We start from the raw sequence: 18,447 nt of genomic DNA, 5'->3' as shown, positions 1-18,447 counted from the left end.
TGCCTAGTATTATGCTACCTAAACAAACTCGTCTTTGGTGAGCCCAAGACAAGACATGGGGTGGCCTTTCTAGAGGTATGCATCTGTATAATGACAGTCCAAGTGATATTACAATATCTGAAAATGAAAGAACCCAGAGTAGGGAAGACTGATGGTGTTTACATTCTGCAGTTGCTAGCAGTGATAGTGATGACTGATGAAGGGTAAGATATATTAATGAAGGAAGCTTGTACTGCTCATCAAGGATATGAGTTGACAAAGGTTAGATATCATGCTGGCATCTGTGGGAATGAAATGTAGCTGGTGAGGAGAGCCTACATAAGCACGTAAGGAAGACATCTACTCAAAAACAAAATTATGGATGTCTGCAACATGAAATACATGAACTATTTACTTAAGGAAGTTAGAATCATGCTAAAAAAACAAGCAAAATGTGTCTACTGTACTAAAAAAAAATCGTGGAAAGAGGACTAAATATCAGACTAAAAAGATGAAACAAAGAGAAGTGCAAATGAACAAAGCAAACCTTCAGCATGAGGCTGCAGGGGATGCTTGTGGTTGTTAAAGCCCACGTGGCTCATCCAGAGGAAACTTTTTTTTTTTAATAAGCTTTTAACTAAATGTTACTTATTCTTATTAGTGAATGTAAATAGTTATCATAGAAGAATATTAAAGTCTTTGAAGCTCAGTTGATTAACAGCATTTAAGGCTGTATCATATTATTTTTAAGCAGAGAACCTTAGCTTAAAAACTCTAAGTCCTTCTAAAACTTTTTTCTCTCTTTCTTATCTTCTTCTCTTATACATCAGTAGATGAAGTCAGTGCTGGGTGTTTATTTAGGTTTCCTTAAATACCAAGAAGACAACAAAAGATATTTAAACACTATACATGATGTATTTCATGGAGGTGGGAGGAAAATATACAGGAATGTGCCCTTTCTTGGGATGCATCATCTCACACATCTTCCTGGAAAAGAAAAAGGGCAAAGGAAAAAAATAAACCATGAGAAAAAAAAACCACATTGACAACAGAAGCCTGCATTGCTGTGTCACCTTCCATGTCATATGAAAACACTTCTTCCAAAATTTGAAAGCATTACGTAAGAGTAGTCAGAAGCATATTGTTTTTTTTTTGTTTTTCCTTTACAAAGCAAAGTTCCACCCTTGCTGTCTGTCTCTCTTTCTTCTCCTCTCTCTTCAAAAAAAAAAAAAAAAAGTTTTGAGAATTTCATTTTTCTATTCACTGCAGTCCTGGCCAAAGTAAAGCCCTCTTTTACATTGACGTCAAGATCTTTACTAAGATTAGGGTTTCATTTCTCTATTGCAGCAATTAGCTAGGGAATGTATAAAAGGCTTCAGGGAAGCAAGCTAGGACTCCAGAGGGGAGAGCACTTTGCACCATAGGCAGATAGCAAGGGAGAGGGCGAGAGGAGGAAGGCAGGAATACAGAGAGGCGGCGGGTGGGGGGGGGGGGGGGGGGGGGCGGGGAGAGGGAGAGAGGGAAAGAGAGAGGGAGGGAGGGAGGAACAGAAAGTTTATGTACATAAACCTTTTTTTAAAAAAAAAGTATTGTTGCACCTGGTAGTTGGCTTTACTGACACAGAAATGAGAGGTCTGTTCAGTGCTTAAATAGCTGAGAAACAATGGGATAGTGCAGGAAAGTTAACAATTAACAGTCTCAGCTTAAATTTTGTAACTGCAGGGAACTGGAAACACAGCTGCCTCTCTCTTCAACAAAATCAGGTCTCCTGGTTAAGGGAAGAATTTTTGTTAACATCTTAGTTTCTGAAAAATAAGCAGCTCCGCATTGAATGAGTTTCACGCAGTTATGGTTTTAACCAGCCTGCTCATATTTAACCATCTCCGCTCATTTTAAAGAGAGCGGCTGAGAGAGGGGTAGCGAGGCTTTTGAAATGCTTTTTACTTGACTTTTTTAAATGAGGGTACAGAGCAAAACAGGGAGCTGAAGGCATCCGGCTGAAGAGAAGCAGCAAAGGAAGATGGGTCTGCTAAGTGTGGATTTGCTGATCACGCTTCAGATCTTGCCGGTCTTTTTCTCCAATTGCCTCTTCCTCGCGCTGTATGACTCTGTGATCCTCCTGAAGCACATGGTGCTGTTTCTGAGCCGGTCTAAGTCTGGGCGCGGCGAGTGGCGGAGGATGCTGACCTCGGAGGGGCTGCGCTGCGTCTGGAACAGCTTCCTCCTGGACGCCTACAAGCAGGTGGGTACAGGGGGCTGGGGACCCGGGGAGGGGGGGGGGGGGGGGGAACCGGCGGGGACATCCCTGCGGAGAAGGGAAGGGAACGGCTCTGTGCGGTGCAGACCATCTCCGATTTGACGTTAAGTTTGACGGGAGAGGCGCACGGTGACAAGGAGCAGCGCTTTTAAGTCGGGGCTTAAGGGTTCACCAGGTTCAGGAGCTGCTGCCTCTCCGCTCTGCCGCTAGCGCTCGGCGCGGCCGTGGCCGGGTCACTTAGTTTATCCGTGCCTCAGTTTCCCCACCGGTACAACTAATAATCTTCATGTTTCTAAAGTATTTCAGGATCTTCTTATAAGAATACTTGTTAAATGCTCTTGATGTTTTCACAGCTGTCGTTTAATTCTCTGCCATGTGAGATCCTCAGAGATTATACAAAGACTGCATCTTCAGATAGAGCTCTACATAGATGGCATCTATGTATCAGAATTGTTTTAATTAGAGTAAAAGATAGAAACGAACCTTTGGCATTACACTGGCATTTACTATTACTCATATGTTAATTTTTATGTTGGAGGAAGCATCCAAATAATAGTAAAACTGGACACAGTGAAACAGTGAGAATTTTTCCTTCATGAAATCTGTGACAGAGGGACATGTCAGAGATTAAAAATGAACTTGACTGGCTAAGGGACAGCTGCCTGATGATTTAAGTTAATAAAGCCAATAACAGTTAAGCAACATGTACTTTTTTTTTTTTTTTTAATTTTGTACAAACATTACCCAGTGGTACTGCCCGGGTCTCATGAGGTAGTTATAGCTCCCTTTTATTGGTTGAAAAGGTAGACCCAAAAAGGTGAAATTTCTTGCACAGGCCACCCAGTTAGTAAGTAGAAGAACTGGATTCAGAGCTCTGTGGCTTCCAGAACAGTACTTAGTCTGTTAATGTGTTGTCTTATTTAGACCATCTAATTTAACATACCCCATGTGATGTCATGAGGTCATCTAAATGATAGCTCTGTATCTTCTGAAATATTTCTTTTTATATTGCCTTCCCCCAGCCCCCTTTTGCTCCCCCACAATGGCTTTTATATTTGCTCTTACCTAGAGATGTGAAGAGCTGGTGGTGTTGGTGTTTGCTGGCTTTGTGATATGGAATACAAGCTGCTTAGCCTGAAACCCAAGCCCTGGGGACATTAATTTTCAGCGTAAGACAAATATAAATAACACTAGCTTTTGCCAAATGGGTCAACCTCTTACTGCTACCCTAGGAATCAGCCAGCTGGCTACCCAAATAAAGTAATGCTGAATGAAGCTCACTATTCTCCTAGCCCTTCTAGTTTCTGTTTTTAGTCTCTTCACAGACATTAAGTAAGTAAGTAAGTAAATTTTACAGTGGCCTTGCTAAATGGGCTGGTGAATACAATTGTTCCCATTTTACAGACAAGGCAAGACAGAACAGTCATCCTGGTCAAGGCTCCAGTGGAATTTGATTGTACAGTTCTGAAACAGCCAAGTTTCTAGTTCCTGAATTTGCAAACTGTATGTGGCCCAGGGTCTGGAGAAGATATGGATCTGTAAGGCACCTTATATCCATGAGATATGTTCAATTTCATACTGCTTAAATAACACAAAATTATTTAAAATAAAGGTGACGCACGCCTTTCTGTACTTTCTGAAGTTATATCTTGCCTTTTCCTCAGTACTGTTCGTGTCAACCATGGAAGCTACAGGGAGGATGACACTGTGCTATTTTTGGTATTGGCGATGAAACTCATACCTTGAACTTTGATAATTAAAACTCTCCCTTATCACCATTAAATGACCTAGGTTGTTAAGGCCAATCAGGCTTTAAGGTCCCTATAATAAATTCTGTGCCTCAATGAACTCAGCAGAAAAATGCATACAAACATAACCAAATTTTATCACCTTGTTCCAAAACCAGGAAAAAACCCATTCATGCCAGTTATCCTTAAGATGAAACTAATTGACCAACAATTCACGGAAAGACTCTGTTTTCCTTAATAGAATTAAGGGCCATAAGGACTGTTCACCATTGGAAACCCTTGATTGTCATAGAAAGGTAGAAAAATGTAGAAATCAAGTTACAGAGGGGACACAATAAACTGAGGAGCATTATTAGGAAAAGAAGAGTCATCAGCTCCCCAATAGGCAAGAATCTTCTGCGGCTTCTGTAAGGAAGAGAAAGAAAAAAAGTTTCAGCTGTAAAGCTGTATTGGTAGAACTGAAAAAATCTGAAATATATCCTGCTTTGTGGCATGTTTAAAAGATACTAGTTTCTGGATTAAAGTAAATTTATTACAAGAAAGTTGCTCTGCCTTGAAAACACACAGCCTGTCCCAGAATTAAGTGATTTTGTTTCTAGACTAGTGTGTAGAAGAGATGATCTTGGAAGAGTTAAAGTAGAGCATATTTGAAGATAACTATTATGATGTGTTTTCCTTTCTAGAAGAACTTTTTAATATCCTACCCAAATTTCAACTTGCTTTTGTTCTGCTTTTTGTTGTTATTAAGTATTATTGCACATGACTTTTTGGTTAGGGCAATTATTTCACAGCCAAGATTGCTTTGTAACAGTTGAAGATTTTAACATTCTCAGTGGAGAAGCAATGCAGAGTTTGTTGTATTGTATACAGAGTATATTAAGCATCTTTTTTCCCTGGAATATTCTATATGACTTGTTTTCTCCACACCTTACAGTCCCACAGGAATCAAAATGATTGATCTTTTGTTTATTTTTATTTGCTTATGTAAATTTTATCAATGAATAATATATTTCTTTTTACTTCCTTAGCTCTGAGTTCAGTATCTGTCACACTCAGTGTTGATATTGTCTACACTCTACCAGTTTTGTGATTTATAGAACATCCTCCTCCTTTTTTGAGAGGCAAACATGTCTTACATTACAACAAGGGAGTCTTTAGGACCAGATTAATTGTCATAACAGAGATAAACAGAGCTAGTAGTCAAGTTACATTAACTTTATATAATTGAAAGAGTGCAACTATTTTTTTTTAAATGTCAGTTTTCTAATTTACTGTTGTGCTCTGTTTATCTACAGAAATGAGTGGATTGACTCCAGAAGAGCAAATCATGTATGTATGTATGTAGGTATTTACACTTTCATATGTGTTTGTATGTATACAGATATATATATGTGTGTGTATCTATATATATATGTACATACATATACGTATATGTGTATAAATGCAAAAATACACACACATAGGCATATATAATCTGCTCTTCCAGGAGTCAGTCCTCTCTTATTTCTCTGTATGTGTATACACGTATATATATGTGTATGTATACGTATGTATAGTTGTGAATGCAACCACACCTACCGATAAAAGATCAAAACCAAAAGAAATGTTTGAGAGAGTGTTAGTGTGCCTTTTGCATGATTTATATAGGCCATCTGTACAAATGCCAGTGAGGCATTTGTTTTAGCCCACAGCATGTATGCTGAATGTATTGTGTATTTTACAGAAATCCAGAGAAAAAGCTAGAGAAGTTTTGAAGAAAACATTTTATCTACTTTTAAAAGCTTTTTTAATCTCCTAAATTCCATGCTTTGTTTAGTTCTGGGATGAATCCACTTCCTAAAATTCTGAAGTTGAGAAATTGTTATCTTAAAATGTCTTTTAAATGGGTGCAAAAAAGGTTGCACCCATTAGTGCAACCAGTGATGAAGCTTTGTGCTGGGAGCTTTTCTGGTGCTAGATACAACTTTGTGTTTCAGCAATGCAGAGCTACCATTCCTGGTCTCCAGTAGAGAGCTGTAATGTTATTCTAGAGGAAATCCTCACTCTTTTCCACCTCAGTGCAGGGTAGTTAGGGGGAAGACCTTGATGGCATCTCCCTGAAGCAGCGAAATGCTTAGGAATGACATGGTGCACCTGTGGGGTTAACGTGCATGTGTGCATATATGCACATGTGTGTAAATGTACATTATAGCCCTCAGAAGGATGCCAGTATCTCAAGCAATGGATGGTGTGTGTATGTGCTTGTAGAGCTTTTTATTGTCTTTAGAATGAGCCAACAGCAAGTTCTGCCATGACAGAACCAGCACAGAGGGAACGGTTGGCCCAGGATTCCAACTTCACAGCATAGACCCAACTCTGGATGTAGCACCAAGTAGACTGGTTCAATAAATACCCAGTGGGATTTTCCTGAGATTTCAGGGAGGCACAATTAAATTATTTTTAGTTACTTCTGCCTGGCTGATAGGTACATCATTTATTCCTAAAATAAATCAGTATGCAAAGCAGGACAGCCCAAAACCTGTCATGTTAAATGCATGCTGTACAACATTATCACAAAGCTATATGTGAAAGTAATATAACGTCATGATCCTTTACCTGCTCTTTGGCTATCCAGTAATTCTGACTTTTGGGGAAATCTTTTAAAAGTTGGAACAAAGATATAACATCTATACTTATTATTTGTATTCATTTTGCCTGGCAAGGTAAGGAAGTGTCTCTCCCTGCATTTGACAGTGATAAGGGGAATCTGTGAAAGAGAGCTTGTTGTATAGTTTCAGGGTTTATAACTAGACATTGTGTGGTATTAAAAATATTTTACAGGTTTTACAAAGTTCAGACTTAGCAGAATTGTTTTAATTGACATTTGCAAATTAAAACAATCTGGAAAGAAGTGAGAAAAACAAAACAAAACCACAATTAAAACCTTTCCTGCAGTGTTTGGAACATAAATTCAACAGGATTTGGGTTTGTCACTGTCATTATTATTAAAACATTGTCATTATTATTAATATATAATCATGTTTGTTATACTAGTGCCTGAAGACCAACCTAGACCAGAGACCCATTGTACTAGACAGTGTCCTAAACAAGAGGAGCAGACAGTTTGTCCCACGGAGCTTACAGTTCAAACTCTCAAGATAGACAAAGGGTAGGAAAAGAAATATGATGACTCCTATCCCATATGGTGTCTCATCCTACCTATTTAATTTTGCAGATCTAACTTCACTTCTTCCACAGCACGTCTTTGCAGTCTTCCATTTTCACCCTTATGTGCAAAACGCTGACTGAAAGGACTGCTTGCCTTTTTGTCAAACCCTTGTGAAAACCACCTTCGACTGTGGTACACACAGAAAATTAGCTAATGGGCACCACCCAGGAAAAGGATTGTACACAGTCCTTGCTCACCAGCTCTGCCTCTCAAAACACCACTGTGTATTTATACAATGCTAAAGTTGAGTGGGAAAAAAAAAAAATTAAATTAACTTCAAATGTCCTCCAGGTGCTGACTAACAAAGACTGATGGAAGGTCTCTGTCACCTGTAGGTAGAGTCCACAAGGCAGCCAGGGGCCCAGAGGCCACAATGTCATAGGCCATGCTTCCATCTTGGGGGAAACATAAGCCCTTAAGAAGCTTGCTGTAGGTTCCCTGATCAGAGAAACTAAAATTATCTGTTTTCTTTTATAAGAGTGCAAGGTAAAAGGCTTCTTTATGCTCTCCCTCTCCCATGCATGCTTATTTGTGGGACTGACAGTTTTTAAATAGAAAGAGCAGCTTTTAACTAGTTATTTTTATCTGGACTGTGTCCTTTTAATTTTTTTCCAACTTCCCTCCCTCAGCTTCACACACCTGATCCTAAGTAAAAGACTCTGGACTCTGGGAGAACTCCAGTCACTTCCAGTCTCTGCTCTCCAGTTTGACTAACCGAGTCTCTTAAAGCATGCTGTTACCTCCCCATGACAAAATAAGAGTTTCCACTCCCATACGCTACTCCAGACAAGGGCCTCCTGTAATTTTTATCTACTGCACAACTCTGGGTCATGTAAATAAAGAAAACAAAAACAATAATTTGTATAATTCTCCAGCCAGAGTCTGATTATGATTTGGATGAAGAACTGAGAAATATTGGGTTGTTCAGAGGCTATGTTTAGCTAAATGAGATCAAATCAAATCAGAGAATTTGAAAAGGAGCAAAAAGCTCCAGGGATTCAGTTCATTACCAATTGCTGGACTCCAGTCCTGAACACAGCATGTTCATAATTTAAATAGCTAATATCACAGAATGCTAATTGTCTGGCAACACCTATTTTCTTTAGGGGGCTACACAGCCTGATGAGTCTGCCAAACTGTTTGAAAATCCCTCATGCAGGGAATGAAGCTGTGTTCCAGTGCACAGGATCCCAGGAGGGTTATGCTAAAACTGATAAAAGCAAAACGAGAAAAAAGAAAAGGTAAATGAGGAGATGATGTTTTGTCCGTGGGGCTTTTCCTAGTCCTCATGGAGAATGTACAACAAAGTTAGCAGTATGTGCTATTTCTAGCCTGTAGTTTATGAATAGGGCTTTCTTTTCCACTTCTAAGTCTCCTTCATTTTGCAGTCTGTGCTAAAGTATCAGCAACCTTGTTCCCTTTTCACTCTGTGTGCAGACTCAGAGAAGGAGACGAAGTACTGAGGCTGTCAAGCAAACACAAAATTCACACAGATGATGCAAGTCACTGCTTTGGTGTCAGGCTGGTGCTTGTTATTGCTGTTGGCCTGGATGGGTCTCCAGTTTGGTTGGCCTACCTTGTGTGTCCCATGCAGGCTGAGTGGGAGGAGGTGCCTGTGTGCTGCCTGGTTTCCACATCATCCAGAAGGCTGGTGCTGAATGCGCAAATATTCATGCACATAAGTACGTGATTATAGAAATGCTGAATTGCGTGTGAGGGGAATTCTGCTAGTTTGTTTCTCAGAATTTATATTTTGCCTGCCTTTGTGTAAGATTTCAAAAGCATTTTGGCTGAATACATGGGGGTTTTTGTTTGTTTTCTCATTTCGTTGATTTTCTTTTCCAAGAGCTATTTTTTCTTTCAATAAATAACAACAAAGAAGACAGCCAAAGCCTACAATGCAGATGATCAGCAAGGATGATATTGTCATCCTCTGTCAATCGGTTCCGAGCCTGGTGAAATAAAGAGTCCCTTTGGGAACGTCAGCGCTTCATCAGGACCAATTAGTGGAGATGCCGCTGCTTATGTTTAAGCATTAACGACTGGGCAGGGCTGCTTTTTGGAGTGCCTGACACTGGCATGGAACAAGGCACCGACCTAATTACTCCTCTACAAGAGCAGAAAATGCCTTGTGAATGCCTGCTTGGCAAGGATGTCTCATTAAGAGGAAAAAACCCAACACAAGCACTCCTAGAAACAAAAATTAAGATGATAGGTAACCTGCGGCCATGAGACTTACTCTGTGGCTGTGGGAAATTAAGAGAAACTGCCATAAGGTGACACAGGGCATATTTGTACTTTATTTCGTAAATCCTTCTAATTTTTTGGTCAGTAAGGAGTATGAGAGTCAGAATGCAAACTTGCATTGCTGGAAAACAGTGAAATACACTGCCACCCTTGCTATCAGTGTTAAATAGTACTTGAAGGGCATTCCCATGCTGGTGTTTGATGGCAGTTGTTCTCGTAGTCTGTTCCTTCAGGGTTTTCGAATTCACCAAGGAAAAGAAGGGTTTGATAGACCTGAGTGAAGAGATGAGGAGCTTAGAGTATGTGGCCTCTCTTTCTGCTTGAGTATGATCAAGAAAAAGACTGTGGTTTCCCAGTTCAAGAGTGTTGGTTAGAGTATTTTCAGTCATAATAGTTGTTTTAAAATAAAACCAGAAGAGTGAGGGGAAACAGATGCTCAGATGTTTCTTGTCTCCTGAACAGCTCTGTTCATTGCTGAATTTTAGTTGTTTCTATCCTTTTCCCTTTATTTTACTTCTCTGAAGATTGCCAGCAAATATTAGAAATTCAAAGTGTGTTGCTTTATTGTGATTTATGAGATAAATCATATGTTATTACTTATTTTCTTTGACTGCATGAGTGCACACTCCTAAATACTGAGGTCCATTATTCATCCAAGGAGTGGGTGCAGCACACAGATACGTACATGTCAGGCTTTGCCCAAAAGGCACATTTTGGGCAAGCTAGCTCTGAAAAAGCATTTGCTTCGTAGTGCAAGAACAGTTAAGCTTTCTAGGTAAAGAGGGATCTAGTGTTTATGCAGATGTTGTGTTTCTTGAGATGTGCCCTTTTTTGGTAGTGACCAACTAATCACAAAATGCTGAGTTGTCTAGCTGGTTTATGTACCTCAGGATGATTTTATGGCTGCCACAGGATCTTGACTTGTATATTTCTTTGCTCAAGTCTGGCCCTTTACCTTACTCATGTCTGCTTTGCCTATTGTACTGCACAGAATGGCAGACAGAAATGAGATGTTCAACAGCTGCACAGAAGAGTACCTACTGCCTCCTGAGGAGTAGGTGGCCTGTAGCAGCAGTTCTTAAACACTGCAAGATGCTTAATGCTACTTCTTCAATGCCACAGCCTGAGTCTCTGAGCCTGCCTTTCTCCAGAGAGATCCTTTCTTCTCAGAAACTGGGATACAGCTCTTTTCCTTCCTTGAGTTCAACAGACAGCACACTCACACAAGCAGGTCCTAAACTCAGCTATTTCAAACCTTGCTTACTTTCAAAAGCAAATGAGCACAAAACTTTTTTTTTTTTTTTTTTTTAACTGGGCTCTAGCAGATAGCAATGCTGCCAATGCAGGGTTACAGGGAGGAGGGCCACAAGGGGCTGTGCTTTCCTGGGGCATCACTTGCTTCCCTTGCCTGTAGTGCACCTGCAGCTGCACATCCCCTTCTCCCAGTGGCTTGATCACCACGTGTGTGGCCTGGAGAGATCTGTGGGTCTTGGGCAATCTTTCTTTCTGTGGCTCTCTACTTTGGTGATCGCCAAGTGAATGGTGGTACAGTTGTGTCTCAGTTTGCCCCATATAAAATAGTCAAAATGATGTTTATATTGTGTGCCAACATGCTGTGAGACTTTCTCATGTAGCTGTGAAGTCTGGCAGCTTTAAGGGCAGTGTCTTACAAACTCTTGTTTCTATTGCTATTCTGATTAAATAATGCTGAGTCATGAATAACTAGATTTGTTCAAGGTAGTCAGGTTTCACAGGGAGAAATGGAGGATCCAGTATCTATGATATATTTACCTCTGGATTTGTGTGCAACAGCAATCTCATCAATTAAGTATTCATCTGTTAACTCAGCTTCCTACTGTATCTGACTCACCAGGATACCCTATAATATAATGTAGAATAGCAGTGCACCAAAAAGCAGTTAGCTGTTAAGTTTTTACACAGTCCTCATTCAGCATTAACTTCTATTGACTTCAATTGGAGTGTAGCTTCAGAAAGAAAAATATGGAAGGCTTCAGAATTTGGCCCTGTACATCTCCTTCAAAGCAGCAGTTCTGAACATAATCAAATAGACAGGAGACAGAGTTGCACTAGAGCTTGATGTTAAAGGCAGACACATAGGAATTGCTGTGGCAGAGCTCATGAAAAACTAATTGTCTTATGTAATATTTTGTGGTTCTGTAGCAGTTATCAGCTAAGGATCTTGGAGCCCTCTGCAGGCTCCACCTTATTCTGGAAGTCCCTTCTGGGAGATGTTTATATTCTGTCTATTTTTCTACAGACAGGGAAATATAAATGGTCAGGCAAAATGACTCTTAAACAATTGCCTGTTGGGTCTGAGTTAGATCTGTCGTTAGAGCTGAGAACAGTTCATTTTCACTTCACTTTACTTCAACCACCATATAAGCTCTCCCCCTTTCCTGCCGCTTTTTCCCCAGTCATCTTCTAGAGAAACACTGCAGTAGAAGAATATGTGTCACTCAATCACTGATGAAATTACAGCAAAGTAGTTAGAAAATCCTTCGGAGAGCACAGTCTTCAATGGTCCACTGTCAAAACAGAATGATATATTGAGTGGGTGTTTGAAGAGATCTCTCCTGTTCTTGGTACTCTGAGGATTTTCATTCTTGGACTGGAGGATGGAAGATAATATCCTTGTATGAAATCTGCAAACCTCTCAAAGTTGAAAGGCACTGCATGTGTTGTGAAGATCAGGAATACAGTGCCGAATGATTTTGGAGAATTGGAAAAATGGCTTGAAATGTAGGATGCAGTTCAATGGGGCCAAGTGCAAAGCACCAAATTGAGGCTGGAGTGATTAAGTACCAAAATACATAATGGGGAGCAAGTAGAAAGGCAGAAAAAGGGACCTAGGTATTATAACTTCTCACTAGCTAACCCCTAGTCAACACTCTACTGTTTTTCCAAACAGTTGTATTTTGTAAAAAGCAAACATCTGGAACATATAAACAGCTGTAGCCTGTGAGATACATGAAGTATGATTATTCTGAGAATTAGTAAAAATTCTTTTGAAGTTTTGAACACTGCTCTTCAAGGAAGATGTGAACCAAGTGGGCAGAACTCACAGGATGGCACTGAAAAGAATCATGTCTAGAAAATTTGATTCACAAAGAAAAGTTAGAAGAAATTTGAGGTAGTCTGAAAGCAAATAAGAGCCTGCAAATACATAAGGATGGATAAGGCTATGTGTATAGTGGACAAGACAAGACAGAGCTCATATCAAATTTTCTAACAATAATGTAGTAATATACCCGTCAGAAATGCCACAATAACCAATATGGAGATGGACTAGATGAACTTTTTGAAGCTGCTGTTTGTGATGATTTGCTATATCCATGTGCTAGTGTCCATGTGGGTAGTTAGGTGCACTCTTTGAAGAGGTGACTATTTATTTGAAGGGAGTGTCATAAGGATATTGGACAAGCAAGTCGCACTAACTTGCTATGCTTTAATTTGTTCTGCCATCAGGTCAAACTGGGAGGAGAAGCCCCAAACTCCAGCGTAATCCACATAGCCAAGGACAGTGATGGCAGCACTAGCAGCTGGAAGAGTGTTGGTGACAAGTGTGGAACCAAATGCCACCTTCTGGATTTTGCCAACTCCGAGCGGCCACTGGTGGTCAACTTTGGTTCAGCTACCTGACCACCGTTCACAAGCCAGCTGTCAGCCTTCAGCAAGCTGGTGGAGGAGTTCTCTGGTGTGGCTGACTTTCTGTTGGTCTACATTGATGAGGCTCACCCATCAGATGGCTGGGCTGCCCCTGGAATCTCTCCCTCTTCATTTGAAGTTAAGAAACACAGGAACCAGGAAGACCGATGTGCAGCTGCTCACCAGCTCCTAGAGCGCTTTTCCTTGCCACCTCAGTGCCAAGTGGTGGCTGACTGCATGGACAACAATGCCAATGTGGCTTATGGGGTTTCATTTGAGCGAGTATGCATTGTGCAGAGACAAAAAATTGCCTACCTGGGAGGCAAAGGCCCCTTTTTCTACAATCTGCAAGAGGTTCGGCTTTGGCTGGAACAAAATTTCAGCAAAAGATGAAATCCATTCTCTATAGAAGCTATGTCAACAAATGTGTCCCTTTAAGGTGATATAAAAGGGAAAAAAAAAAAAAAAGAAAACACGCTGTTTTGAATAAGGCCTTTCAGATGGCTGCAGAATGCATTTGATAACAAGGGCAAATGAACGTTAACTAGGAAAAGAAAATAAAAAGACTAACTCACAAAAACATTATTGTATGAAAAAAAAATCTCACTCCTGTGCTTGCTCTGTGGCAGAAGAGGTGTAGATGCTTCTGTGAGAAGGTGTTGCTGGCGAGCAGGAAAAGTGATGTCTCCCAGGAACCCGATTCATGAAGTGTCGGCCCTGGGGTAAGCCGGAAGCGTTGCTGCTTGGAAGGCAATCCACGGAAACGCAATGCCATGCATTTCATCAGAAATGCTTCTTTACCCTACTGTGGCCAATGAAGAGACCTGGGAGGGGCCAAGGGGCTTGCAATTACTTTGCGTAGAAATGCAGTGAAGTGTGGCAATTTTCTCTCCTAGGGATTTTATTGTTCAGAGACTACGGGAACCACCATGCAGTGCATTGTGCATGCAGACTGGCTGTTCAGATCATGCCAAAACATTGTATGCTGGTATTTGTACTCTCTGTGGATGCCTCTGCATAGCATATTAACTACGTAATTCCAGCTATATGTTTATAACCAGTATGCAGGCCTGTGCCTGCTGAGAAAGATGCTAAAATCCATGGAGTCGGACCAAAAAGATAGAAGTGATCAAATAAGTCTATTACAATTTGAAAAAAAAAAAACTATTTGTAACTGGACTATTTGTAACTAAACAGCGAGAAACATCTAGAGTGTACATCATGAGACAAAACTCAGCAGATGCTAACCAACCCTTGGTTCTCAGAGCTGGCAACACACATTTATCAGTATTCTCTTCTTCTATTCTCTGTTTCTTTACCTGCCTCAATCTCTTTCTGTCTAGCAATATACTTAAAGGTAATTTCATTTTTAGCTTTTTTAAAAAATAACTTATTTATCTCTTTTATTTTTATTTGAGTTAATGACCTTACAGATGTATTTTGGGGATGGGGGAACTTATACACAACTTTACCTCATTGAAATGGAAACCTATCCTGTCATTTACCCTGTTAAATGTAGTCGTGCTGATTTTTGCTTAGATACCTGCAACTAGTTTATAGCTACATTAGTTTGGCTGGTAGTTATGTTGTTTGCAGCCTCAGAATTGGCTAGCTGCAATTCTGCTACCAGATGGGGGTAATAGTCTGTTTCCCTAGGGTTGTCATAAGCCTTCCCAGAGGAACAGGGAGGGCAAATAGGGTGAATTAATGTAAGTGTAAAAGATGGCAGAATTTTCATATGAATGGGCCTGAGGAATTAATTATGTTTAAAGAGATACTGTCAACTTACAGTATACATTAAGTTTAGGTACTCCTGAAACTAAAATGACTTAATCAAGCCTGATGAAAAGGCAAGTTTACAATGACCTAACCCTCTAGAGATGATAAATGAAAACCCATAAGGAGATGGACAATCCAAATTTTCTCAGTTTAGGCAGAAACATGTAATAGATAAACAGAGTAGGTAGCAAAAATCAAATTAGCTCTTTTAATTTCTCATCCTGCCAGTTGTCAGAAATATGATGTATTAATACTAACACAGGAAAGGACAGAAAATACATACATAAATATTTTCACAATGTCTATTTAATATTGTGTATTTCTTCTTGCTTGGCTGTTGGTCAACTTAGCCAATGTACAAGGCATTTGGAAATGTGTTTTCAAGCACAGATCTGAAATAATGACAGTAACATGACTGATTTCTCCACATTCAGGTTCATGCTTCCCTTCCTTCTCACATTTTCCTGTACATGCTGTTAAGCATATACACACACACACTTACACAGTTTGGTAATGTGTGTCAGGGAAGGGTGTAAAGAATGGTCTTCAGACCTTCTGGTGAGCTCCACATCTCAGAAGGCATGTGTCTCTGTGTGTGTATATATGTATGTATGCATATATATGTATATCATATATTTTATTGTATGTATATACATATGCATGCACATATAAGTGGTGTCTAAGACCAATAAAAGTAATTACTCTGTCCTCCCATTCATTAATGTTAGCGAAACTCATTGCTCAGTGTAGAAGATTGTTACATATTTTCGTGACTAACTGGGCTATATAACTGAAATGTTTAAACCTAATATCATAGCAACAATAACATAGCCAAACTATGTGGTTTATTTAATCCAGTGTCCTACCTCTGACTGTATCAGATGCTTCAGGGGAAGGTGCAATAATTTCTTCTGGAATTTTCATTAGCTTTAGCCCTTATTATTTTTGTCTTGTCTAATGTGATTGTCTAATATGATTGTCTCATCATCCTTATGTGAGGCTGATCCTGAGTTTTGAGATCTAAATATTTCTTGAGGTGGGGAATAATAAAATAAAACCCCATCATGTTTAAGAACAAAGAAAAATAAATATAAACAGATTTTTTTTTACAGATTTAAATTGTCTGCTTTTCAATGTCATTCTCATCTCTTGCTCTTGTATGCCAAAACAGTATAAAGAGGAGTGATCCTAATTTTTCTTCTGTATGTCAGTGATTATATACTCTATATAGGAACTTACATACTTTTTGTTTGTTTCTTAAGCCAAACAGTAATTCACATTCTTATACAGGTCCATATTCTTTGCCTGTCTCTGAATCTCTTCTGGTTTTGCTACACTGTCCTTTTACTCAGGTGAGTAGAGCTGTAGTCGTTACTCAAAGTGAAAATATGTATTGATATACCCAGTACAACATCTTTTCCTTATTATATCCTATTCTTCAGTCCTCTGAAATGTTATTAATCCATAGCAACTCCATAGCCTTTGTAAAACTTAAACTAGTAAGTCTTTTCTTTCTCTCATCTTTTCCCCATCATAGAGTTGAAGTCTGAACTGTTTATCCGGGAAATGCTAGCCAAATGTTTAGCACAGCTGTTGAAACATACCTTTAGTTCAGAGAGAGTCTGAGTTAGTAATTCAGTTAGTCAATACCCCTTTGCATTTCTAAAGTTACAGTTATTTTTCAAGTCGATTTTCTCCTTTTGAATTTCCATTATTTTGTCTTGTTATTCATATATGCCTGTTCATCACATAGTATGGAATGAATTATAAAATTGTCTCCTGTAAATGTGAAATCCACAAGGATTTTCCACAAGAAAAAATACACAATAACTTCATTTCTTTCTTGGCAACATGAATGCATTACCCTGCCCAAAACTTAAAGATAGTTCAGCCTCACTGATTATCAAGACAAATACATTTTGCAAATCCTTAAATTTACCCAGAAAATTTGTGATCAGAAAGCAGGGGAAGTATTTCAAAGAGAAATAGGCTTAGAGGAAAAAAGTATCTTTTGTAAGCGGCTGATGGAAAGACAAGCTCTTCATTTTTTCTGTTGACAAAATTAAAACATTTTATAGAAAAAGTTTTAAACTTCATACATTGTCCTCAGTTAATGACAGAAGTGGCCAATGTTAGATACCCCAAATTACTGTAACAGTAGATTGTTTTGGGTCCAGGAAGAAATTTTGCTACCTTACTAGCATTGTACTTCACAATTGGTCTAGTCTGCTGTGAGGCTGGATTTGCTTTTGTCTCTTATTCTTACTGTTTGAGGGCGCTAAACCATATTACTTGAGGTGCTTCAGTGTGACATACATATTGAGCAATAGCTCACAAAATAGGTGCCTGAAAGTACTCTGGAAGGCTACTGTATATAATAGAGACCCCAATACTGTGTCTCAACATTAGTATGGGAAACTTCCAGTACTTTTTCATTTTGAGCAAGGTAAAAAGCTATTCTGGGCTATCATTCTACATGGTTCTGTGCTTAGCATCATTATTTAGCACTGTATAAAATGAATGTAAAACATTTTGTACAGATGAAATTGATAGCATTTTGCTCTTGCTTGTGTAGACAATGACATAAATTTAAGGCAGAAGGAAAACGTGCCCTGTCTTAAAAAGAAATAAATATATTATGAAATATATTGTTGAACAACTGTCTGAACATTTTGAAAAAGAAAATGCAGTCATTTTTATGAAGGTGATTTTGGTGGGGAAACCCACGAGGCTTCTCAAAAAGGTATCAGTGCTGTGTGTTCAGGTATGTGTGGGGAAGGAGGTTATGTTTCTGTATGTGTGAAATTGGCTTTTCTGTGATGTGACGTGTAGGTTTAAGAGTTTTTAAGACATTCATTCAGTACTATAACCAAAGCAGTAAGAGGTATCAGGTAGGGAATATTGGCCAGTTTTGTTCAACTCTACACCTTGTCTGTGGCGGATCCATATTCAGTGACCTTTGGCCCCAATTTGGAGGCTTCAGAGAAGAGAAATTAAGGTGAGACAATGAAGGCTTGTGTGCTTATGAAGATCGCTAACAAAGGAGTAATTAACTCAGTTGGTGTTCAGATGCCCTCACACTGGCGTTCCTCTGTGCACCTTAGTGTTTCTGTATTTGAAAGAGGAGTCTCTTTGGGGCCATTAATAAGATCACCAGGGTGTAGATGCCTGTGTGTACTGACTACGTGTGTGTCATTGCTTAAATGTCAAAAATACACTTTGTAGGAGAGCCAGCAAAATTTTGTTACAATATGGTGCTCCATGAAATGTGCTTTCTAGATTTGTTTTTCTTGTATTATAATAAACAATAAAGGAAAACATACCTCTTCTGTGTCTTCTTATTCTCATATTGGTTATTGATACTGTCCTGGTTGGGGCTGGACTAGAGTTCCCGTTGGTCTGGCAGCGGGAGGAGCTGCAGCCCCCTGAGACCCCAGGGGCTCCCCAGGGCCCAGTGCCCTCACCTGTGTGCGGGGGCGGGGGGAGCACAGCTGGAGGGCTGGGCCCGGATTGGCCGATATCCATGTCATGTGACACTGTGCTCACCATATAAAGGCAGGAGT

The 18,447-nt window shown here is 39.6% G+C and overlaps 1 protein-coding gene across 2 annotated transcripts; it reads left to right on the top strand.

Annotated features, from left to right (window-relative positions):
• The first annotated feature begins 1,504 nt into the window (after positions 1-1,504).
• DIO2 (iodothyronine deiodinase 2) lies at positions 1,505-18,206 on the top strand. 2 transcript variants are annotated; one of them, XM_033008553.2, is made up of 2 exons: positions 1,505-2,221; positions 12,926-18,206. In XM_033008553.2, the coding sequence occupies exons 1-2, from the start codon at positions 2,000-2,002 to the stop codon at positions 13,541-13,543; spliced, it is 840 nt and encodes a 279-aa protein (XP_032864444.1). In that variant the 5' UTR covers positions 1,505-1,999; the 3' UTR covers positions 13,544-18,206. The 2 variants fall into 2 exon arrangements, with proteins under 2 accessions (XP_032864444.1, XP_032864445.1); XM_033008554.2 differs by having other exon boundaries at positions 12,926-13,498.
• The last annotated feature ends 241 nt before the right edge of the window (positions 18,207-18,447 follow it).

Source organism: Tyto alba, unplaced genomic scaffold (genome assembly GCF_018691265.1).
Source record: "Tyto alba isolate M040663 unplaced genomic scaffold, T.alba_DEE_v4.0 Super-Scaffold_18, whole genome shotgun sequence".
In the NCBI taxonomy this organism is placed as follows: domain Eukaryota; kingdom Metazoa; phylum Chordata; class Aves; order Strigiformes; family Tytonidae; genus Tyto; species Tyto alba.
The sequence above is the reverse complement of the archived record's forward strand: the minus strand, read 5'-3'. Positions and strand labels throughout refer to the sequence as shown.